The sequence below is a fragment of the Mustela nivalis genome (assembly GCF_964662115.1).
Source record: "Mustela nivalis genome assembly, chromosome: 18".
Classification (NCBI taxonomy): Eukaryota; Metazoa; Chordata; class Mammalia; order Carnivora; family Mustelidae; genus Mustela; species Mustela nivalis.
In genome coordinates this window covers 31,843,872-31,868,148 of record NC_139037.1, presented here as the reverse complement: position 1 = coordinate 31,868,148, position 24,277 = coordinate 31,843,872, and the positions used below count along the sequence as shown (strand labels likewise).

Genomic DNA, 24,277 nt, shown 5'->3' with positions numbered 1-24,277 from the left:
CCTCGCTGAAACTCTCAGAGTCATCTAGATGTGGCTGAAGCCTCCCCCCTCCAGCCCCTGCTCAGTGGGTTCCCCTTCCCTCTCCCAGCGGCCTGGGCCTACCCTCTTTCCAGAACAGGTGAATTCTCCCACCAGCTGCAGTGAACCCAGGAAAGCTGAGGAAACACAGAGTCTAGCCCCAGCCTGTGGCTGACACGGGAAGAAAAGGTGTGACAGTGAGTCACCCTCCCTCCCCTGAGGAAACCACCTCTGAGGACACCTGCCTATTGTGCCTCCTGACTGTACCTGTCACACTGCTTTGCAAAACGGGTTTCTCCCATTTCTTTCCCTTTGCAGCTGGGAACTGAAGTAGCAGGAACCATTCCTAAGTTCCCCCAAACGGGAATAGGAAAGCACAGACACTCCCTGTTGGGCGGGCAGGAGCGAGAGGACAGGATCCTACGTCCTATAGGGAGGTCCTCAAAGCTTTTCTCCATGTTCTAGGTCTGGGACACACTTGCCCCACCAGCTCCTGGCTTTCTGGGCACTCACATCCCCCTGTCCCACACTCTCTTAGCCTCCCTGCCTTTCCTTCCAGGCTGGGGAATAACCACATCACTGCCACGGGAGCCCAGGTGCTGGCCGAGGGGCTCAGAGCCAATGCCTCCTTGCAGTTCTTGGGGTAGGTCGGATTCTGGGTCAGAGGGACCTGCGTTGGGGTGGGGGTGGAGGGGTTGGGGGACTTAGAGGTAGGTGACACGTTTCAGCCAGAAGGCCCCAGAGGCGGTGGGAGAGAGTGGGTGGCCCTTGGCTGCTTTGGTGTTTGTCTTTCACTCAATAAACAGGAAGTTCAGGATGTCAGGTGGTGGCGGTGGTGGGGGTTGGTGGTGGTGGTGAGCAGTGCCCATGAGCCGGTGGCCGCAGGAAGCCCTCTGGGCCTCGCTGGGGCCAGGGCCGTGTTCTCATTTTCATGTGTCCACCAGAACCCCTTGGGAGCCTCCGAAGAATGCCATTGCCTGGGCCCCTCCCTAGACTGATTAAATGAAATGCCGAGGTGTGGGGCTTAAGAATCGGTCATTTATAAAAAAAGCTCCACAGAGGCTATGCAGTCAGAGACGAGAAGCAGGGAAAGTGATGGAGGTGGACGGGGCTGGAGACTGGCCCCAGCGTGGGAGGGGGGCTTCGCCAGGTCCTTCAGAGCAGGCGTTGCCATGGGGCCGGGTCAGGGAGGGCAGACGAGTCAGATGCGGGCTGGGAGGGCTGTCCCACAGAACACGGGTCCCCAAGAGAGTGTTGCTGGGGTGGCGGTGGTCGGCGGGGAGGTGGTTTCCTTTGGTTGCCAGGCAGAGTGACCACCTCCCCCCTAGGATGGCATCCACGCAGCAGCCCCCTCCTGTCCTGCCTCCCCTGGCATGAGCTAGGGTCTGTTGGGTAAGAAATGGGAGTTTGAGGACCCAAGGCTCTGAGAGACGAAACCCTTAGGGCCCAACCCATTTCATAGGCAGGCGAGCTGCCCACAGGCTCGAGAGATCAGCTCCTTTCCAAGCTGCATGCTGAGCCCCACGGAGTCCAGCACAAAGGCAGCCCCAGCCCTACGAAGCTCTCTGGGCTTGGGGTCACAACTAGTGGATTGGAGGGAGGGGTACATTCTCTTTCAACAGGTGTTTCTTAAGGCACCTGGTCTGGACCGGGCACTGTGCTCAAACCTCCGGATGCTGTCCTCTGATGCGAACTGTTCTCAATATTGGTTTTTTTCTTCTTGCTTAACGATAATCTTTCATACCCTAATGACCTCATTTTTGAAAGACAAGCTGCTTAGTATTCCCCGGGCTGGATGGCTATAATCTATTTAACTGGGGCTCCTGTTGAGACACACTGAGGTTGTTCCAGGGTTGTTTTTTTTTTTTTTTTTTTTGCTGTTACAGGGTTTTCTGCAATCTCCCTGGGGCACAGAGCCGTGTTGGTCCATAGCCAGGGCTCAGGAAATATCTACCCGATGAATGAAATTGCAATGAACCTCTTAGTTTGGCCAGCTTTGCTCCCATGTGCCCAGCCAGGTCCAGGCTCACTTTCCGTGTGTAAAACAGCCAGGTCGCAAGGTCTGAGCTGGCCACCACCTTTTGAAAAGGGACACATCCATCCCAACCCAGGGGGTCTGAGGGGGGATGACCGTGGAAGTGAAGGAGTTTGGCACCATTTAGGAATGGGGAACGCTAGGGAGGAGCAGAGAGAGAGCTGGTGTGTGGGAAAAGAGAGACTTGTTTTGGGTGGTCCTGGAAGGTAGTTCAAGGCCTGGGAGTAGCAGTCACTGGGAAGCTGCTTTGACCTAAAGCTCAGGAAAAATATCACAACCCTTAAGTTGTCACTGAGAGGGAGTTCCCTGTCTCTGACGACATGTGCTACAGTTGTATAAATCTGACGGCTTGTAAATCTGGCTGAAAAACGTTTAAATGTAGTTTGGCCCTCCTTCCAAAAATGTGGAGGTGGGTCCACTGTGCTGGGACCTAGGAGCCCCACTGAGACCCTTCTGGAATTGGGTGGTCCTAGCGCCCCCGGCCAGGGATGTAGAGTGGAAGGGCACTCCTCATGTGGGTCTAGAACACATAGCAGTTACTCACGGACTGACTGACAGAATCTGTTGCCCTTTTTAGGTTGTGGGGCAACAAGGTGGGTGACGAGGGGGCCCAGGCCTTGGCTGAAGCCTTGGGGGATCACCAGAGCTTGAGGTGGCTCAGGTAAGCTTCGGGATCTGCATGGCTGTGGGGAGCCAGCATGAGGAGGGAGGAAGAACCTGGGCCAGATTTAAAAATCCTTCATTTGCTTCAACTTTATTTTCACCCCTCCCCCCACCCTAAGAAGAAATGACCCTTAGATTTGGAATCAGGACAGTTGAGTCTTTCTGGGTGACTTTGGAGTGTCCCATCTCCTCTCAAGGGTCTTGATTCTCAAGGGCAACTAGGTGGCTCAGTCAGTGAAGCATCTGGCCCTCGATTTTGGCTCAGGTCGTGGTCTCAGGGTTGGGAGATGGAGGCCCATGTCCAGCTCTCCACTGAGTATGGAGCCTGCGTAAGAATCTCTCTCTTTCCCTCTCCCCCTCCCCCTCCCCATTCTCTCTCTCCTTCTCTCTATGTCTCTCGCTAAAAAAATTTTAAAAAAATTATAGAATGGGTCTTGATTCTTTATCTATAAGTTGAAGATTTGGGGCTGCCTCAGATGTATTTTATCTCAAGAACCAACTCCCGTCCATTCTTAGTGGCTGCCCAGGACATCCTGTCGGGAAGGAGTCTAAGGCTGCTTCCTGGGCTTCACGAAGGAGAGCATGGTAATCAATCAGTCACGTCCGAGGTGAAACGGACTAGGGAGTAGGGCCATACATGTTGTGCATTTTGCCCTTCTTGGCTAAGCTTATCTCTGCGGTCCCTCCCCGCCTTGACATGTTTTCGATCCTTGATTTCGTTCAGCCTAGTGGGCAACAACATTGGCAGCACGGGGGCTCAAGCTTTGGCGTTAATGTTGGAAAAGAACGTGGCGCTGGAAGAACTCTGGTGAGTTGTGGGGAGGATCCCCTGCTTTGGGGAGGCAGTTAACAGCCTTACTTTATTCCTGGGTCTCCTCCATGGAAATGGAAAAAACAGGATAATCGAGCAGTTGGGGTTTGGGGCTTGTCTTTCTCTCTGTCCCGGGTGGCATGAAGCATATGGGTTTGTGTCCTTCCTCCATGTGGCATAATGGTGGGGAGCAGAGACTCTGGAATCCAGCCGGCTAAGCTTCCAGGCCCGCTGTGATCTCCCACCAGTCATTGAACAATCCCTGCATCCCAGGTTTCTTACCAAATGGATCTGGGGACATAGTAAAATGAGGGGATGACTGCTTCGAATGGTAAAGCACATGTTATTGTATGCAAGATGTTTTTATTTCTTTTTTTCATTTTTAAAGATTTTATTTATTTATTTGATGGAGAGAGAGGATACACAAGCGGAGGGAGCTTTCCACCGACTGGGGAGCCTGGTGTGGGGCTCGATTTTAGGACCCCCGAATCATCACCTGAGCTGAAGGCAGTTGCTTAACTGACTGAGCCACCCAGGCACCCCTGTTTTATTTCTTAAAAAAAAAATTTTTTAAATTATTAATTAATTAATTAATTAAAAAATTTATTTGATAGAGATTACAAGTAGGCAGAGAGGCAGGCAGAGAGGGGGGAAGCAGGCTGTCTGCTGAGCAGAGAGCCCTATGCGGGACTTGATCCCAGGATGCTGGGATCATGACCTGGGCTGAAGGCAGAAGCTTTAACCTACTGAGCATCCAGGCGTCCTGTTTTTCTAAGGCGAGTATCTAAGAACACTGGAAAGTAGAGTGAGGGTCACCTTGGAAGGTGGAGTGGGGTTTGGAGCAAGTTAAAAGGTGAACTGTAAATTGTACTTACATTGCTGGCCTGAAACTGATTCTAGGTTTCTCGTCCTTTAGATGCCACTAGTCTGGTCTTCCTAGGACGTGTTCTGGGCAGTCCCTGATTATATCAGGGAGATCAAATGCTGCTTTCTCCAGGAAGTGGAAGGGCATTGAAACCTCTGATCATTGCCACAAAATGGATATTTTAGTGGCCTTGGCTATCAACAGGGCTCCATAGCTCTGCTGACATCCCATTGGTTATATCCTGATTGACTGTACCCTTTGGAAATTCTCATTAGAGGCAGGTCTCACCCTTGGGTGTATCAGTTATGATGACATGGCTGGGCTGCAGGGCAGGAAAAACTCCATGTCCAGGGGCTCAAACCAGTAAATGATTTATCATCTTCACGGCAGACCAGTCTGGAGGCAGGGGCGGCTCGTGGAGGGGGTGTAATGGCTCCAGCAGGCCAGCAGGGGCCTGAAGACACTGTCTGTCTGTCGTCCCTTTACATCCTCAGTCTGTGGCTTCAAGATTGGGTGCCTCATGGTCATCAGATGGCTTCTGATACCTGCAGCACTATTTCTGTGTCCCCAGATTCAGTCTGTATATCCAGGAAGGGCAGGAGGCACAGGCAACCGAGGTTTCTGTCCTGGAAAGATGACTTCCAGAAGCCCCATCACCAGCACTTGGCCATGTGGACATCACTGGCCAACACGGCCATCGTGGAGAGTGGGAAATGCAGCTTTGTTTGTTTGTTTGTTTGTTTGTTTTTGAATCAAGCACAGGGCTGCCCAAATAGAATAAGGCTTCCATGAATAAGAAACGGAAATGGCTGTTAGGTCACTGGGACATGAGGAAGCCTGGGGTGAATTCTCTCCCAGAAGCACCCCCAGAATGAAAACCTTCACCCCACAACTCTCCCTGTTCTCACTTTTTCTGTAAATGTAGATTTTTTAGAAGTCGGCTTTTCTAACTGGGGGAGGGGGGAAGCAGATTAATCCTTAATGATATCCTCTTCCCTAATAAACGTTACCGTATCAACCAGGTTTTCTCTCTTGCTCTTGCCAGCCTGGAGGAGAACCGTCTCCAGGATGAAGGTGTGTGTTCTCTTGCTGAAGGACTTGAGAAGAATTCAAGTTTGAAAGTTCTGAAGTAAGGACCCTGTGAGCAAGAGCTGGAATGACAATGACTGACCTGGTAGGGGGGCTGGGGGTGGGTGAGTAATCTGGGCAGTTTCCCACCCGGCTAACTCAGGGATCCCCCAGACACAGAGTTGTTGACTGGGGAGGTGGTCCCAGCTCACGATGCTGAGAGGTCAGTGACCTGACATAGGGGAGGACATGGACTGAGGAACAAGGGTGTCATCAGGCAGTTATGACCCTGCTTATCACTGAGGGCAGCGGGAGCTCAGACCTGCTGGGGAGCTCCAGAAACCCCTCCCCAACTGAGGAGCGAGGCAGCCGGGATATTTATCCACCAACTGCCTGTCCTGCGTCCGTGTGCTTGTGGGAATACGAATTTTCTAGGGCTTCTGGTTTGCCCTGCACATGGCCGAGTACACGCTGGGGGTCTGTTAGAAAGTCCTCTGGCAGAGTGTGGAGGTTTTCCCAGCAAGCAGCCCTTGGAGTTAGAGGGGAAAGCTGAGGGCATATGGATGGATTGCCGATGGCATCTGCTATGGGGTTTACAGAACTTGCCTGCCCCCTCTCTGGGGGCAGGGGTCATCTCTAGCTCAGGCAGATGTCTTCTTCCATCATTGCCAGTGGTTTCTCTTGTACTGTGCAAGCAGGCACGCTTGCCTTTATTCATGGGTGCGTTCATTTATTTCTTTGTTGTGTATCCATGCCTACATTCATCCATTTATGTACTGATGCAAGAAATATTTCCGGAACACTAACTGTGCCAGGCACTGTTGGAAGCCCCGAGGATAGAGTGGTGGAAAGAAAAGAGCAGGCTTCAGCCCCCTTAGCTCTTCGGTTCTAGTGGGAGAGGCAGATAATGAACAAGTAAGCAGATACACAAGAAGATGTATAAGGGCTCTACAGAGAATTCAAGGGAAAGATGTGTCTGGGAGTATCTGGAGGGCCAGGGTTGCAGCTGCCTGGGCAAGGCCTCTCTGGGAAGGTGGCATTGGAGTTGAAACCTGAATAACCTAGAAACATTATTGTTCTTGTAATGCTGAGGTCTCAGGAATGTGCATCCCAGGTGGCCCCAAACTGCAAGTGCAAAGGCCCTGAGGCAGAAAAAAGCTTTGTGGTTTTGGGAAGGGCAGGCAGGACCTACATGGTTGGAGGGGAGGGTGGAGGGAGAAGGGGCAGGGTGGGTGGGGCACATAGGCCTCAGAGCCATGGGAAGGATCTGGGGCTTTATTCTAGGGGCATTGAGAAGCCTTGGGAGGATTTTAATCTGGGCAGTGACATGATCTGATTTACATCACAACGAGATCATACTTGCTGCTTTGTGTAGAACAGATGGGAGAGGGGTAAGATGGAAGTGGGGAGACAAGGCAGGAGCTCCTGCTGTCTTCCAGGCGGCAGATGAAGGAAACTTGGATCAGGCTGGTGGTGGTGGGGAAGGCTGGTGAAGGTGGGTAGGCTCTGGTTGAAGGTCCTGCGGAGGGTTCAGGCGCCACCAGCTGGAGGGCGGCAGCGTTGGCCAGAAGCGGTGGCCACCCCTAGCGGTGGGCTCGGCGGGGCCTCCCCCCACCCCCCACCCCCAGGAAAGGGACAAAGGATGGGAGGAGGAGCCCAGCTAGGGGTCATCACCGGCTGGTGCATGGGCTTCTGGAGGATGGAGCTGTGCCTGCTGGGGCACCAATGGTCTTACTGGAGAGGGACAGCCTCAGACAGCTCCTTGTGTGACAGGAAGGGTGGCATCCACCCTGGCAAATGTGGCCCATGGAACACGCTCGGCTTCCGAGGCGGGCAGACAGCTGCCTCTGGGAGAGTGTCTGCTTTGCTGCCAGCCCGCCAGCCACTCTGGCAACACTTGTTTGTGTTGCTTTGCAGGGGCGAGGAAGTTGCCAAATGTTTGGGGGAAAACACTTCCACTCGTCACTTGGGTGAAACGGAGCTGGGAGGACTGGGGGATGCCTGGATGGTCTAAGGGGGGGACGCCAGGCTTTGCACATGGGGGAGGGGGTCTGGCAGTAGTACCTTGGTTACTTTAGTACCAACCAGGTGTGGACTTGGCATGTTTGTCCTCCGTCACCGACACAGACTTAGCTCAGGCAACCCCAAGGGCTGCCAGGGATAGCAGCCGGCCTTGTTCCCCGCTGCCTGGTAGAATGAAGCACCCCTGCATTCCATCATCCCTCATGGTTTCCCCATTAAAGCGAGCTTCCTGGGGCACCTGAGTGGCTCAGTCAGTTAAACATCTGAGTTTGCCTCAGATTATGATCTTGGAGTCCTTGGATCGAGCCCCCCATCAGGCTCCCTGCTCAGAGAGGAGTCTGCTGGTGCCTCTGCCCCTTCCCTCTGCTTGTATTCTCCCTCAAATAAATAAGTAAAATCTTAAAAAAAAAAAAAAAAAAGCAAGCTTCTTATGTATCTTAGGGGGGGAAAAAAAGGAAGAAAGAAAAAAGGAAAAAAAAAAAATCCTGCTTCCTTCTTTTTCCAGGCAAAGTGACTACCAAACGTTGGTTCAGTGTAAGGGCTCCAGTACCTGGTGGGTTGGGTTTGGACCCCAGCTCCAACATTACCCACTGTTTCTCTTTGGATTTGTGTTTCAGTGGCACTGAGTGTAAAGGAGGGTAATTAATAATGGGACCCTGCTCTTAGGGTCGTGAGCGTTACTGAGCTGATGGAGGTATTGGGCTGGTGCGTTGTAAGAGTTCAGCAGATCCTGGCCCTTCGTTATTATCAGTGTTGGCTTTGGGGCTGCTTCCTGGATGGTCCTGAAATCCTGGAGATGTCTCGAAGGCCAAGCTGTGAGCTAAAAGAACGGCAAAGGGTAGTGGCTCTTCCCCCATTGTCCCTAACAGGGTGCCTTCTCCCCTCTCAACTGCCAACCTCGTATTTGCTCAAATCCATGTTCCTGTGTCCCCCATCTACTCCCCAAATGGAAATATTGCCATCTATTGGTTATTTCCCATCAGTTGAGTATGGGGCCAAATGCATTTGGCCATTTTTTTTTTAAGATTTTATTTATTTATTTGACAGACAGAGATCACAAGTAGGCAGAGAGAGAGGGGGAAGCAGGCTTCCTGCTGAGCAGAGAGCCCGATGTGGGGCTCGATCCCAGGACCCTGGAATCATGACCTGAGCCAAAGGCAGAGGCTTTAACCCACTGAGCTACCCAGGCGCCCCTATTCCTTTGTTTTAACTCTTAAACTCCACAAGGTAGGTGCTCTTTTAGGTCTTGCAGAGGAAGACCTAAAGGAAGTTGGCATTAATTTGCTGGAAATCCAAAAAGGAGCAGTATAAGCTGGATTGGAACCCAGGGAGTAAAACACACATACTTAACCCCTCATGCCAGATCGCCTTCCAGAGGGAGTAGCTACTTGACTAGATACACGAATTCGGGGAATGGGCGAGAGAGGGGTGCATTTCCTTGGGGGCCTTGAGCCTTTGTGGATGAGTTCTTCGGGAATCTCAGACAGAAGAGGGACATGTCAAGGGGGCAGGTGGGCTTTTGTACTGTAGGCTAGCCCCCAAAGACGCCTTTAATCGGACAGGCCCAAGAGGAGAACCAAGCATCCTTGAAGCTCACCCTTCCATCTTCTTCTCCAGGCTGTCTGACAACTCCATCACCTACTTTGGGGCAGAAGCCCTCCTGCGGGCCCTAGAAAGGAATGACACCATCCTAGAAGTCTGGTAAGGCCCCTGGGCCATCCCCTTTACCTCTTTGAGCCTCCTTTTTCCAATCTGTAAAATGGGGCCAGGAGAAAGAGGAAACCTGAGCATTTTCCCCCTGGGCCTGACATTCCATGCCATACTACTTGCAGTGGATCTAATTTCTGTCCGGGGAAGATGTTTTCCCATATCCCAGCATGGACCATGTGGTTCATTTTTAAACCCTGAGTATTCAGGAAGGTTTCTGTTCCCAGTGACAGTGTAGGAAGAGGTGTGGTGGAAGATGGACATGGACACATGAACTTGGGGGCATTGCACCTGCCTTCTCAGGTCAGGGCTATTGTCTCTGGATGGAGGTGACATTGGGGGGCGGGGGTAGATGGGGGGAGGAAGGTGCTGCTGCCCAGTGTTTCCAGATCTTTATAATTAAAAGCCACATTCCTTCATGTGTTTGAAAAAAACACTGAGTCTCACCTTCAGAGATGTATGCTCCTTCCTTCCACGGATGTATTTCACTCCCAGAGTAAGTAGAAAGGTTCCCCCCGGTTTGGTGTGTAACGAGTGAATGTCCCACTGTACGTGTTCCAGGCACTGAGCTACAAGCCAACCTTTCAAAACTAGGAGATTCCCCCATGGAAATCATATTTCTGAGTTTTCTTCCCAAGGTTTCCAACTCTGGGTCCCCATGGGAAATGCCAGCAAGTAAGCAGAGTAGAGTAGGGCTGCCCCACTGAGATGGGCAGAGCAGCTCATGCCGATCGCATACCCAGAAAGTCTGACATCCTGCACCAGCCTCCTTTGACTGCTCTATGTGGCCTGTCTTGTCCCTTTAAACTTGTAACCCCTGCTTTGCATATGCTGATGGACCGGTCCCTCCCTCAAAAATCAAAACAAAGCAACAGCGACAATACATATTGGATGATGAAGTTAAAAATAAAAACTTGTCGGGAAGAGATTTTTCCTTTCCGTATGATTGCATAAGCCTTGTAGACCGTGAGGTCCTCGGATCCTGGGCAGAGCGTGGGTTTTTGTTTCTGTGTTTGTTTTAAACCATCACATGGTCATAGGAAATGTCACATTCTGCGTCCAGGGGGAAGAAGCCAGCATCGGGTTGATATTTTAAGGGTTCTGATGTTATTTGCCACCTGTTGACAGGACTTGGGAGGGCACGAGGGTTTGCTCATTGCATTCTTGGTAGATTCTGCTGTTGCCTTAAAAAGAATCGCCAGCCTTGGGGAGTTGGGGCCGGCTGGGTCCGGTGCAGATTTTCTCTGCAGAGTCACAAAGTCTTGCTTCATCACACACAATGATTTTGTGAGCTGCCCTGGGTGGACCAAGGCTAACGCCAGCAGGGCAGGGCTGCAGCAGGACCCAAGGGCCAGGCCATCAAGGCCCAGGTTTAGAAAGTAGCAGCCTCCCATTAAAGGCACCATCCAGGCTCAGCACTCATCCGAACCTCTCTTTGCTTTGTCCCCTTTAGGCTCCGAGGCAACACGTTCTCTGCCGAGGAAGTGGAGAGACTCGGCCAGAGAGACACCAGACTCTTGCTCTGAGGCCTGGGGGCCAGTGTTGATCTCAGCGTGTTTGCGAACAGGCTGTGGGTTTGGACCCCTGAAGTGGGATACAGAGCCGTGTCCTGCCCAGGTCAGGGCTGGTGCAACAGGTCATCTCTGTTCCAGCAGAGGAAGGAGCAACAGGGTCCTTCTCAGCATACTTTTCTGCAGCCGATTTTGCATCTGGTTCTGCCCAAGATTCAGTCCATGGAGTGTCGCAGAAGGGTAGCTCCTCCCTGCCTCCTGCTGATCTGACACAGGACAGCAGGGCCCATGGATGTTACCGTATCATTGTGGGTTCGAGACCTGGATCCGCAGGAGAGGCCCCTTCCCGCCTGACTCACAATGAGGAGGGGGACTCAGGATGCAACTTTCTGCCAGGTTTCAACTCCTGGGTGGTCATCTCTCCAGGCTGTTCGCCACATCTGGTCCCTCCCCCCATTCTGGATACCCCTGCACATGGGAAGGATTCAGAATACTGGGTGTTTTCAGCTTTGTTATTTAGAGCCACAAATGCAGGGTGGGAAGGGCTATAATTTACCTGCTGTCGTTCCCGATACTTAAGACATTATTGAAAGGGGACACATGACAGCCACTTAGTTCCCCCAGACATTCTGGATTTTCAAGGAAAATAAGACCACACTACAGCTGATATTGCATACACTCTTTTATTTCCAGGGCAATCAGTTAGTCTTCAGTTAAGCTTTTGGAGGCCGCTCTCCACCCAAACGCAGTGTTGTAGAATCGGTCCTGGCCAGGATTTGGAGCGAATCCCCCAGGGCTCTGCCTGGTCCCTGGGAGAGGGACTCTGACAGCAGACTTCCAAAATAGATTCCGAAGAGGTGGTTCGGTGGTACGTGATAGAAAGTTATGGATCAGAAGTTTATAGGGGCAAGATCAAAGACTTTTCCTTATAAGACAGATGTTTTCCCGGATTTTTTCCCCCCCCAAATGATGTATGTTGAAGCCTCTATAAACTGTCAGGTGCTGTGCAAGGGTTACTACTTAAACATTATTATTCGTGAACACTGGTTAATATTTACAAACCACTTTGTTTTATTCTCCCCAGTTTGTTTTTTATGAAAAATGCAACCACGGATTTTACACTGTAAATAGTCACAGTGAAGAAAACGGTGGCGAGCCCTCCTCCCACCCAAGCTGTCTTCATTGTGACCAAATATTTAAAAAAAAAAATTCTTGAATGTTGTCAGATATTAAAGCAACAGTTTTTTACTTGGAGAGGGAAGAACGATGTTTGCACCAGAACATTTATTGTTTAGGGCAAAGGCAATTCTTAGAACTAGGCCTGCAAACAAAACGCTCTGAGCTTCGGCTTAGAAAGGCCTAACCCTGCGTGAAGTCTGAGGCCGTGCGGAAGTCTCATGGTGCCCTGCGGGGTGGCAAGGCCAATGTGGGCTCCAGGAGTCTTTAGCAGGAGAAGGATGGAGAAGGTTCTGGAACAGCTCTTCTCAGCAAGCAGCCTCCTGAGACGGTCTCGCTGAAATCATTCTCAGCTGCATTTAATGAGCTCAGGGGGCTCCTCACCAAAGTGAGATCCGCTCCCTGGCCAGGTTTTGGGGACCTGGCTTGCGAAATGCGGCAGCATGTCTGTGGGCTCCCGCATACGGGCTTGTCTGTGGGTTCTCTGCTCGTGGTGTTCATTTTTGTCCAGTCCACTGTTCTGATACAGAAGATTGGGAGAGAGGTGGGGATCGACTAGGCCAGCTTTCCCTGAGGAGTCAACACAGCAGTCCTTGCATGTGGCAGCATCTTTGGATTGTAAATTTCATTTTCCTGAAATTCCTTCAGCAATGATTTATGGGCCAGATATGGTAGGAGCATCAGTGGAAGAACAACAGAGACACAATCCCGGTCCTCAAGGCACGTAGGTTGGTGAGGAGGGGAGAAGTGGTTAGAAAACTAGTGAACTGGAAGATACAGAAAATAAGGTCCACTGTGATAACGGCTAGGAAGGAAATAAACAGAGGCGCCGGGGTGACTCAGTTGGTGAAGTGTCTACCTTTGGCTCGGGTCATGATCCCAGGGTCCTGGGATTGAGCCCCATGTGAGGCTTCCCCCTCAGTGGAGCACCTGCTTCTCCCTCTGCCTGTCCCCTCTACTCACGTGGGTGTACTCTCTCTCTCAAAAAAAAAAAAAAAAAAAAAAAAAAGGAAGTGAAGGTTCTATCAGAGGGGAATCGATTGGGGATTGAGCAGAGACACGTAAGGGTTGGGACCTTATGAGGAGGGCCTGGCCTTGCCAGGAGTCAGGGGGCTTGTTCACCAAGGACAAGCTTCAGGAAGACCTGTCATGGAGAACAGCCCAGTACATGTAGTAGCCTGAATAACGGCCCCACATATTTAACTCCTTCCTTGAGCCTGAGAATGTTGCCTTATGTGGCAACAGGTAATTTAAAGTTATGGTTTAGGGGCGCTTGGGTAGCTCTGTTGGTTAAGCGTCCAACTCTTGATTTTGGCTCAGGTGATGATCTCAGGGTTGGGAGATTGAGCCCCACATCAGGCTCCCTGCTCAGTGGAGAGTCTGCTTGAGATTCTCTCCCTCTCCCTCTGCCTATCCCCCATTAAGCTCTCTCTCTCTCTCAAAAAATAAAAAATAAAAATAAAGATGTGATTAAGATGAGGATCTTGGCTGGGGCGCTGAGTGACTCAGTTGGTTAAGCTTCTGCCTTTGGCTCAGGTCATGATCCTGGGGTCCAGGGATCAAGTCGCACATTGGGCTCCCTGCTTCTTCCCCTGCCTCTCTCTCTCATGAATAAATAAATAGAATCTTAAAAATAAAGATGAGGTTTTTGGGATGGGGAGATTTTCCTAGATTATCTAGATAGGCTGTATTTGTACCCACAAGTGTTTCTATAGGAGAGAGGCAGAGGGCAATTTGACACAGAAGAAGGTGGTGTGATCACTGAGGGAAGTTGCTAGACTGCTGGCTTTGAAGGTGGGAGATGGGGGTCCCATGGGGGTAAGGGGTGCAGCTCTGGAAGCTGGAAAAGTCAAGGACATGGCATTTCCCCTAGAACCTGTGGAAGGAACATAGCCCTGCTGTCACTTTGATTCTGGCCTCCAGGACTGTAAGAGAAGTAATTGGTGTCATTTTAAGCCACCAAGTCTGGGATAATTTGTCACAGCAGCCACAGGAGACAAATACATTTAAGGCAAACTAAGGGGCGAGTGTCTACATGGGTTCGGGGAGGTAGGTAGGATTAGTTCATGAAGCGCCTAGTTGACCATGGTCAACGGCTTGGGCTTGATCTTAGAATAGTGACCAGCCATTGCAGAGTTCTAAGCAGGGTCAAATGTGACCCAATGACATTCAAAGAAGACCTCTTTTGCTCCTGGTTGGAGAAGGGACTGGAAAGCATAGGGGAGGGATGAGCAGAAAAAGTAGACAGAACCACCTAGAAGCTATTGCAGGTAAGAGAGGCAGTTGTTTTAATGTGGTGTCAGCAAAGGTGAAGAGAAGAGGATGGATTCCAGAAACATCCTAGGAGGGGGAGGGGAGATTCAAGTCCCCTTGATTTTTGACTTGAGTCACTGGGACACACCATCTTGGAGGTCAGCTGGGAAGACAGATGGGAAGAAACCTTGGAAGTGGGAGGGACTTTGTTTTGGATAGTCAAGTTTGGGATACCTGAGCGACATCAAATGGAGACACCAAGTTATGCCCTGAGTCTGAAGCCCATGGGAGAGGTCATTGCCAGGTTTAATAGCGTGGGTGTCCTCAGCCTCTAAAGGGGGATGGGCTCATTGGGCCTGGATGTTATAACCCAGGGAGAGATTATGGAGAAGAGTTCAAGAGGGCCCAGCAAAGGGTGCCACTGGGACCTGGATATGTCCTTGCCGTCAGAGCTCAGAGTGGAAGATTCTTAAATTCCCAAAGTCCAGCAGATCCACCAAAAGCATTCTGGGCCCAGGCAGGTAACTTGCGAACAAGTTAGTTCGACTTCCAGAAATCCCTTTGCAGAACAGGAACAGATACATTCCAGATTTGTGGCTGAAAATACATAATTCTTCTGTGCAGGGGGAAAAAAAAAAGGTACCAGAGTAGGAGAATTTTTTTAAAAAAGAGCTTCAGAATTTCAATTATATTCACCATCATCCTAGAAGAAAAAAAAAATGTCAATCTGAGTGTTACCCCCCCGCCCCCCTCCCCCCCACATAGTGCCAAAACCAGATACTGGAACGAATATACCCCGCAGAAAGTGTGGGAGGTGGAATCACATTCCGAGCAGGCTGAGTTGAGACTACATACAGCATCATTTCATTATTGCACCAACACATCTTCACGCCTCCATCCCCACTCAGGAGATGGGCGCAGCCCAGCGGGCGAAGCACACAGCGATGGCACACCCTGGTAGTGCCGGCACGCCAGGGAGCACAGAGGCCCGGGCCCTGGGTGGCAGGTTTCCCCAGGTGAGCGGCAAGGTCATGAATGACCTGCCCAGGATGCCCCTTGGAGAATTACATGGGGAGAGCCTTCAGCTGTGCAGACTGGCAATCCCAGATCACTGGATTCTCCAAGATTCCTTTTTTTTTTTTTTTTTTGGCTCCAGATTTAATCCCACCTATCATCATTTCTGGAATAATCCACAAATTCAATCCTCTAGGCATCACCACCCCTCCGTTATCAATCACTGTGAAAATCCCTCCTCTCCCGTTTTTACTTGGAACAACATCCTTCTTGACGTCTTCAGTTCCACATACCCGTCCTTCTCACTGTCTCCCCGCCACCCCCAGGAAAGAAGGGCCTCCTAAGGGGTGCACCCTTGCCTTGCCTGGATTACTACATTAGTGTCTTAACTGGCTGGCCTGACGCCCACACATGAGCTTGTTCACAGGTAAGTCAGATGAGCCACTGCTCTGGTTGAAATTCACCAGAACTTCCCAATCTAGCTCAAGGTGAAAGTTAAGGTCCCCTGGCCCGCCCCTGGGGTTTTCATGGACTTCCCCTTTGCCACTCAGACACCCGTTCCCTGCGCTCCAGCACACGGCTTCTTTGCTGCTCCTTGACGATGCAGAGTGCGTCCATACTTTTGCACCTGCCTATTTCCTCTTACAGGAACACTCTTCCCTAGACAGTGGCCTGGCTGGCTTCCTCATTTACTGCAGGTCTTTGTTCAAATGTCAGCTCATCAAGAGACCCCTTCCCTGAGCTGTCTACCTCCAACAGTAGTCCCCAACCACTCTCTGCTCCCCAGCCCAGCTTGCTAGTGTCCTCCCAGCACAGGCCAACTGACATCCGTGTGTTTCTTCCTTCCCCTAGAATGTCAGCTCCATGAGAAGAACAAGAGTCATGCTTGCCGCAGAGTCCTCTGGGGCTAGAATAGTGCCTAGTGCATAACTGAAGCTCAAATATTTGTAAACCTAATGGAGAATCAGCCTGCTTAAAGGAAGCAGAACATAGAAGTTGGGCAAGATTATAAAAACAAGGAGCGCCGGGGTGGCTCAGTGGGTTAAAGCTTCTGCTTTCTGCTCAGGTCATGATCCCAGGGTCCTGGGATTGATCCTGTCATGGGGCTCTCTGCTCAGCAGGGAGCCTGCTTCTCTTCCTCTCTCTCTCTGCCAGCCTCTCTGCCTACTTGTGATCTCTCTCTGTCAAATAAATAAATAAAATCTTAAAAAAAAAAGATTATAAAAATGAATCGCCTTTCTCCTGACACAATCAGTGTCTCCTTCCTAAGGGAGGAAGTTTTCTTGCCATGTGAGATCATTTTTAATGTGTTTTACTGTCCCAAATGGGATCCCAGAGATAGCACAGAAGTCTCAATGAAGAGCCTTAGACCCCTTTTCTCTATGGGTATGTTTTTCAAATCACACAGAGATCATTTATCATTGATAACAGCAAATAGCTCCAACAGAGGAGCATGTATTTTTAGTTAAGCAGGATTAGGGGAAAGATGATTAAAGTAATCACTTTTATCTTATCAAAAAGAGCTTTTGGGTATCCGGAGTAAAAGCCCCCAGACAGCATGTTCAGTTGCACCTGGAGACCCACTCCCCAACCACCCCCACAGCTAAGAGACAAGCTCATCCTTGGAATGGCAGACTCTCTACCCATCCATGGACTGAAACACCAGGCCGGGCCGTATGGAGAAAAGGCCCATGCGGTCTCCTTGCCTGTGGGGATGCTTGGTTCAGTTAGTCCCGTGATTCAGAGCTCATTCATTAGCCCCCTGGTTTGGAGCTTATGCCGAACGCCCCTATCCCAGGAATGGGAGGGAAATGCCTGGAAGCATGCGAATCTGCATGAATAGCCAGGAGTTGCCATTTCCTGGGATGGGGAAAACAGATGGACTTCAGGGGGAGTGGAGGAATATCAGGACCTTCCCTTCCGGCTCTGTGGGGCGGAGATGCTAACTAAGCGGGCAGTACCATCTGCAACACTGAATTTTGTGAGGCTGGAAGTAAGAGGTAGCCTGTGGTAGCCATTTGGGGAGCACGGGGCAGCGTCTCAGAAATGACAGTTAATCGTGTTCCTGAGAAGGTTTGCTGGGGACCTCCAGGGGTGTTACTCCAAGTCCTAGGTCCCTCCCAGGCCACCAGGTTTCCAGCTCTTGGGAGAAAGAGCTCCATTTAATCCAGTGGCTTTTGGTTGGGTTCCTGCTGTGTTCAATGAGCGCTATGCAAGACGGTTTAGAATCAGAGCGAATTACCCTATTAAAATCCTTCAACAGGATCCTGTTCATAAGCTAAAGATCAAAACTTTAGGACTCCCAGGGTCCTACCTGCTGGCCTCTTTTGTGTCCCCATTTACCGTGCTCTGCCTCTTTCGGTTCCTTCACCGTTGTCATGCACAGCCTTGTTCCCTTTGCCCCATGTGCTCCCCTTCCCCCCCGGGCTGCTAGTCATCTTCCTTATTTCATCTTATAGGTGACTTCCTCGAACAGGCCTGCCCTCAGTGCCCCACCACCTCTTACGTGTGCTCAGAACAGTTCTCGTTCTGGGGCTCACTCCAACCTCGGTAGCTCAGGATGTGATCTCGGAGCTAGTCCTTTAAGGTCTGCCCTTCCTTGCCAGAGGGTATGGGTGGACTCTATCTCAGATGCCCCTGTGCTTCTTGGTCCATGCTCGGTAGTTCAGCCAGCAGTGGAACAGGCTGTGTGGAGGTGGAGGGCATCAACGACAGGGCCTGGGGCCATCTGCAAAGACCCTTGGAAGAAGGTGGACTTTGGTTATGCCTGAAACAAGGGGAGGATTGGAAAGCAGAAAGGAGAGGCATTGCATTTGGAGAATTTGTTCCAACGGAGCTGGAAAGATCCTGACTTGAAATCAGGAGAATCAGTGTCTCAGCTCATCTCCTGGGTGACCTGGGACAAGTTATTTTCCCTCTCTGGACCTTAATCTCCTCTCTGTAAAAGGAGAGGCTGGCTTAGCAAGGATTGCAAATAATAGCACCATGACACTATTCCCCCATCTTATCCCCTGGCAGACATCTCTTTTCCCCAGAGAGCCTGAATACAGTTTTAGAATTGTTTTCAACACAATGTTCTAGGCAGTCATTATGGGAGACGGTAATTGAGATAAGCCTTGTTTATCGGGTCTGGCTTGGAAGAATATCTCTTGGATGAAGTCAGGCTTTGACACTGTCTGATTCAAGGAATGGGTCGCAGGGGCTCTCACAGCTGGCGGGTAGGGCAGAAAGCAGCAGGCTCAGCAGCACCAAGCACGGTCATCAGAAAGAGCTTGAAGACATCTTTGTCCAGGGGTGGCAAACTGACCTTTGGGGGCCAGTAGAGAGCAGTGTGGCAAACAGGGGAAAGGGAGACTGCCCTGTCTTAAAGGATTCAAACTCTTTCTCTCCCACTCCACTCCCTCTTCTCCTTCCTCCTCCTCACTGTACAGGTCAAGCAAAAATTGTCTTCAGGCTGAATTGTTAGCCCAGACAGCCAGATGGTGACCTCTGAGTCCTCCTGACTTTATTGGAGAATCTAGAGCCAGGAGGGAACAGTGTCACCTAAGGCCACGCTGTGAGCCAGGCCTGTTGATTTCCATTTTATTGCTTTTTACATCACTGAGGTCATGAAACTCAGGACACAGGATAAGGATGAACAAGGGAAAGACAAGAGTGCATTGGGGCTTAGGTTTTCAAAAGATGTCCGTTTCATCTTCGGTGCTTAGGGCCAGGGAGGTTGGTGGCCTGTGGACTGGTACTGTTAGTAATCACTCATGTGACTTTTATGTACTTGCTGGTTTAAACTGCCCAGATCTTCAGAAATGTCACTTTCCACTGGGGAAATTTTCCCTCTCATGATTAAATACACACACCCCTCTTCTTTCCTCAGTATTAATCACCTTCTCCTATAATTGGTACTTAAAATGTCAAAGGAGAAGGAATTAATTAACAGGAGTATCCAGTGCAGCAAGGCATGCTCTGAAGCAAGGCTCTGGGACTGATTATAAAAAGCACTTCCTTAAATATTTTGAGCACTTTTGGGAATCAGAAACCTCCCTTCTAATTGAAGGATCCTTAACTACACCCCAAGTCCTGGCTGCTGGCCAGGGGTGCAGAGCTGAGTGAGGCAGCGTGGAAATCCCTTCTTCGCCACCCTAGGGAGACCTCCCTTCAAACTGGGATAGGTGGCGACAGAGGTTTCGAAGCAGCAGAGGTCCCGGGCAGAATCTGAGGGAGGAGAAGAGATTCAAAACGACTGAGCTCCTGCTGTGTATCGGAAAACTTTACCTACAGGGTTTCACAGCGGTTCTGTAGGACAGGTGATGAAGGTTCTCTCCATTTTACAGTTGGGGATACTGAGGCTTAGCGTGGTCGTGAGATTCTCACGTCAAGAGGTTACTAATTAAAAGCGCAAAGCATTCACATTTAAGTCTGATTCTAACGCTTTGCTTTTTCATGGAATCTTGAAATCCTATTCCCAGCTCGAGTCACCCCAGACCCAAACTCCCTGCAGGAGTTTTGACAGCTAAGTCAAGCGCCAGGACCGGGGCCTGGGAGGTGGAGCCGGGAGTAGCACGGCGCCCCGCCCCGGCTCCGGTGTCTACCAATGGTGACGCGGAATCCGCAGCCTCTTGCCCAATCAGCCAGAGCTCCCCGCCCACCTCCCCCGCTCCTCCTTCCCTTCCCTCCGCTTTCCCTTTTGCTCGACCGAGCTTGACGGAGCGGAAAGTCCCTTCAGCCAGCTCCGGGCCGGCAGCCATTGGAGGAAGGTCTGTCACAGGGATGCCCAATCAGAGCGTGCACAGGAACGCATCTCGGGCTGCGATTGGTCAGTTCGGCGGTTGCCCCTCGCCCCCGCTCCCACTCTCTCTCTCTCTCTCTCCACCTCCCGCCCCGGGAGGCTCGGAGGCGGGGCAGGTGGGGGCGGGCCCAGGTAGCAGGTTCGGCTGCGCCCGGGCCGCGCGTCGGAGGTAAATATTAAGGCGGTGGGTGTGGGGCGCCGGGGCCGGACTGGGACGAGGGCTAGCGAGACTGGGGCAGGGGCGACGCCCGGCTGCCGGAGGTGAGTGAGTGAGCGGGCGACTGAAGCGGCGAGAAGCGGGCGGCTGGGTCCTCTCGGGCGTCCCTTCCCGGCCTCGGGGCGCCTTCGGCCGCCGCCGCGGCCGTCGGGCCCTCGGCGCCGGCCCGTTAGTTGCCCTGGCCGGGAGCCGGCCAGGCCCGCGGGGTGCTTAGCCCGCTGACGTCAGCCCGAGCTTCCCCACCCCCGGGGCATCCCCCCAACCCCCCACCCCGGGCTTCCTGAGAGGGCTCCGGAGCGGTGGGAGCGTGGTCGCCGCCGCCGCCGGGACCTCCGGAAGACGGAGGACTCGGGGTGGGAGCCGCGCAGGAGACCCGTCTTCTCCGCCGGCCCCCATGTACAGATGGGGAAACTGAGGCACGGGCCTCCCCTGTTGGCCTGGGCTGTAATATCTTCTCTCTCGTAGCCCAGGGGCGTATCGATCGGTCGCTTTGCGGGGTGTTTGTGGCTCCTGTCCAGGAGGAGCTGTCAGGGTTCTGGCCTCGTTAATGGCGTGTTCTGCTTTTTCTTTCAGTTTCCCCCTTTCCAGGGTGAGGATGGTGCTCCACCACAACCTGGAGTTGTTGAGTTGAAAGGTGTGCTCTGTCGAAACAAGGTATTCTTTTCCGTCCTCCGGTTTTCCTTGTTCATCGTGTTAACGATCCGTGGGGAGATCAGGAAGTCTTGACAGAAGAGAGTGTTCCTGGATTGGTTTCTCAGCTGGGTCAGCTGCCCGGTTATTCATGTACTTGGCATCTTTTCTATTCCACCCTGTGGCATTTGCATGTTTTAGGATGGTTGTCATCTTTCAGCCACCGAGCCTTTCAGTCTCTCGGCGCCCACCACCCCCGCCGCCATCCTCTTTCCCCAGTTCTCCCTGGAAAGTTGTATCCTTAGCTCAGCGAAGAAGCATTCCTTACCTTGCTTTTGAATTCGGGCTAATAGAGATCTTAATAAGATTGTTCCTTTGGCAGTCGTTGGCTCCCCGAGAAGAATCCGGGCCTTTGAGGGAGGGTGTTCATTCAAGGGTTGGTTTTCTGCACACCCCCTCACGCCCCAAGTAGACTGAATGGCCCTGAGGATTAGGCTGCCAATTCCCCACTGCGTGGTGGGTGGATTGGAACTAGAACAGTATTAGGAGAAAACGTTGGCTGGGAATACTTGTGGACGTTCGTGTGCTGTTGAATGTTATCACCCAGAACGTTCTCCGAGGGTCTGCTGCGAAATGTTATAGTATTCCCCTGAAGAAGCCTTCCTGTGGATGGCAACTTTTGTGGAAAGCTGATTAAGACTAGGGCACTATTATATAAAGCACACATTCAGCAGCAGTGATTTCTTATGGTCCGACATGCCTGACCTGTGATTTCGCTTGACTTGGCAAAGTCCTTATCATAAGAAGAGAGAAAGGAGTAATTATCCTATTCATCGAATGATGAGTATTTTTGTTTCTGATTTCCACAGTTTCTTCTTAGATTTGTCAAGGTATTTTCCCGGGTTACACAGAATTTATAGGCATCACACATGGTGTGAAGACCTAGGAAACCAGCTTCAGAGGAACCTCACAACAACTTGTTTTTGTAATTGTGAAATTTCTCTTGTTTTTCTCATGTGTGTAGCAATGCAGTGGGGGTAAACATTAACTGTGACTTCATTTATTCGAAGTTTTATGTATATATGTATATATTTCCTTTTTAAGCTGGAAGATAAGCTTTTAATCACTTAAACAATTAGGATGAGGAAATGGACTTTTGGCTTTCACTTTTATCACCCGAGTTAACCAGATCATTCGTTCATTTTACACGTACTGAATGCCCCTTACATGTTAGGCAGTGGTTTGGCACTAGGAATACGAAGATGAAGGACTTGTGGGAGTTCCCAGTTTGGAAGTGTAGTGGCAGGGCTTAACTCTAGGGAGACTGCGGGGTTCCCTGTTCTGCCGTGAATATACATGCAGATACCGGAGCCAGACTCTTTTTTTTAACGTTATAAATCCCGCTTGTTTTAGGAATGGAATACTTGCGCACTTGGGACATAGTAGGTGTGGAAAGATAAAGCTGACTCTTTTCTGGTCATGGAATCTCTGTTTTTCTGTTTTTAGCTGTTTAGTGGTAGAACAAGTTATTCTTTTAGTGAGAGAGATTCTTCCTTAAAATGGTGATTATTCTAGCTATCTAGAAGCTTTTGGAAAAAGACCTGTGTGTCTTCTTTCCTTGGCATTCACGCTGACCTTCTGTCTCTTTGCCACTTATAATTGGGGGCAGTATTTTCGTACTGTAAGTTTTATTCTGATTTAGATAGTCTTCTGTGGTTTTTAGTTGGGATATTTGAGAAGATGCAAAAACGTTCTTGAATTAGATCTTTCTTTGTTTTCTCTAGTGAGGTTCTTTGAGCAGTATAACCTGATAGCTTGGGAATTAAAAAGACATTGTACTTTCTAGATAACGATTGTCAGTTGTATGTAGCTAATGCTGTTTGTGTGTACTGTATATTATCTTTTAGAAAGTGGTAATTCTGACCTTTAATATTTTTGTATAAAACACATTTCTTGACCATCTTTTCATTGCATTGATAGGAAACTGATAAGTATTTGTGTCTTGGTTTAATGGCTTTATTTTAATACAGTTAAACTCTCCTTTGTTCAGAATCTAGACCCTCAACAAGCTCAGATAACCAGATATACTTTCAAGTCTTTGTGAAACCAGTCCCTCATCTCAAATGTTGTCAAAGGAAAGGCCTTCTTCTGTTCAATATGGTTTAGGGTTAAATATATCATTGCATTCCACCTCTTTGGTAATTTTCATTCAGTACTTAGATTAATGATCAGGATATTCATAATCACTCAGTTTTCCAGCCTGAAAAAAGTGAAGGCATTTAGATGAATCACTTGTGGTATATTTACATTCAAAGTGTAATTAGAGGCAATTTTAAACCAATTAGACCTGAAAGGTAGTAAGAGAACATAAAGTAGGGCACTTATCATACCTTAAAAATGCCATACTTCTCAGCATCTAACACTGTGCTGAGTGCACAAAAATACTAAACAAACTGAGAAACCTTGATAAAGAACTTGTTGACAATGGCTTTTGAATTTTTCCCATGTCGTCTTTAGATTTTACTGCTTGGGGTTCTTAAGACTCAGTCTAACTGTCGTGCATATCCAGTGAAAGAACGTTGTCATTCTACTCATTTCTGCAATGGAAGAAAGTCCCTTTATTAACCTATTTCTGCTGTAATGGCAGTATATTGAGATATTCACTACCATTAAATTTATTATCTTGTATAGCTCTGGGGTTGTAAAATTCTCCATTCACCTTTCTCAAACTATCAGTTGCAATGAAGAGAATCACTGTTTAACATGGTAATTCCGAAGTTATTCTCTCTTAATGTGTGCTTTCTTTAAAAGAGGAAAGACCACAGCCTTTTTATTTTTGGATAATGCTTTTTACATGTTTTATAAACTTTTGCTCTTGCTGCTCCAGTAGTCTGACATGACCCCTGCGCTTATTAAGGTGAAGGCCTCTCCCCCTTCCGCTAATGCAGGTTAGAGGAAAGCTGCTCCCGTGTGTTCGCTGTAAAAGATGGTTCTTAATAATGATTGGTAAATTGCCTTCCACCTTTTTTTATAATCCAAAGGAGTTATATTAAATTTTACTGTGGACTGTTTCTTAAACGATTAGCAAAAAACACTTCTGTAACCAAATTCATATAAACCATAGCGTCCTAATGCATTACATACAGTAATTTAATTTCATCTTGGTCATATTTCTTTACCCACTGGTTTTGTTTTCCATCATGACATGACTTGTTAAGCTGGGGATCCAATGGAGTAGATATCATGGGCATACAATATTAAGATTCAGGGATGTTCCTATTATTTGAAGATATAATTTTTAGGAATTTTAAAAAGTAATTTCTTTTCTAAAGAGAATTACCATACTTGAAAAGCAATTTTTGGCCAAAAATATTTAAATACATTTATAAAGAGAACAAAACAACTCCCTTTTTCAGAAATTTCTTTGTGACCATCTCAGCCTTCTGGGAGTAACCCAGACCCTGTCCATGGAGCCAGGCCTCTGTGCTTCACTCCTGGAAGGCT

General features: G+C 49.7%; 2 protein-coding genes across 22 annotated transcripts in view; both read left to right on the top strand.

The window, feature by feature from the left end:
• Positions 1–11,954, top strand: part of NOD2 (nucleotide binding oligomerization domain containing 2) — a 35,224-nt gene extending 23,270 nt beyond the window's left edge. For 4 of the 5 annotated variants that reach the window (XM_082712181.1, XM_082712179.1, XM_082712182.1 and 1 more), the window contains 6 exons: positions 578–661; positions 2,631–2,714; positions 3,441–3,524; positions 5,438–5,521; positions 9,100–9,183; positions 10,643–11,954. In XM_082712181.1, coding sequence (XP_082568307.1) covers positions 578–661; positions 2,631–2,714; positions 3,441–3,524; positions 5,438–5,521; positions 9,100–9,183; positions 10,643–10,715 — 493 coding nt within the window. In that variant the 3' untranslated portion in view covers positions 10,716–11,954. Of the gene's footprint in view, positions 1–577; positions 662–2,630; positions 2,715–3,440; positions 3,525–5,437; positions 5,567–9,099; positions 9,184–10,642 lie in introns of those variants that run through there. The other variant, XM_082712180.1, reaches the window with a different exon arrangement.
• A 7,872-nt stretch (positions 11,955–19,826) lies between these two features.
• CYLD (CYLD lysine 63 deubiquitinase) overlaps positions 19,827–24,277 on the top strand; it is a 69,147-nt gene continuing 64,696 nt past the window's right edge. For 3 of the 17 annotated variants that reach the window (XM_082711326.1, XM_082711328.1, XM_082711317.1), the window contains exons 1-2: positions 19,992–20,095; positions 20,717–20,797. The gene's annotated coding sequence lies outside the window, so the exon portion shown is untranslated. Of the gene's footprint in view, positions 20,188–20,716; positions 20,798–24,277 lie in introns of all 17 variants that reach the window. The other 14 variants (XM_082711318.1, XM_082711332.1, XM_082711330.1 and 11 more) reach the window with 10 other exon arrangements.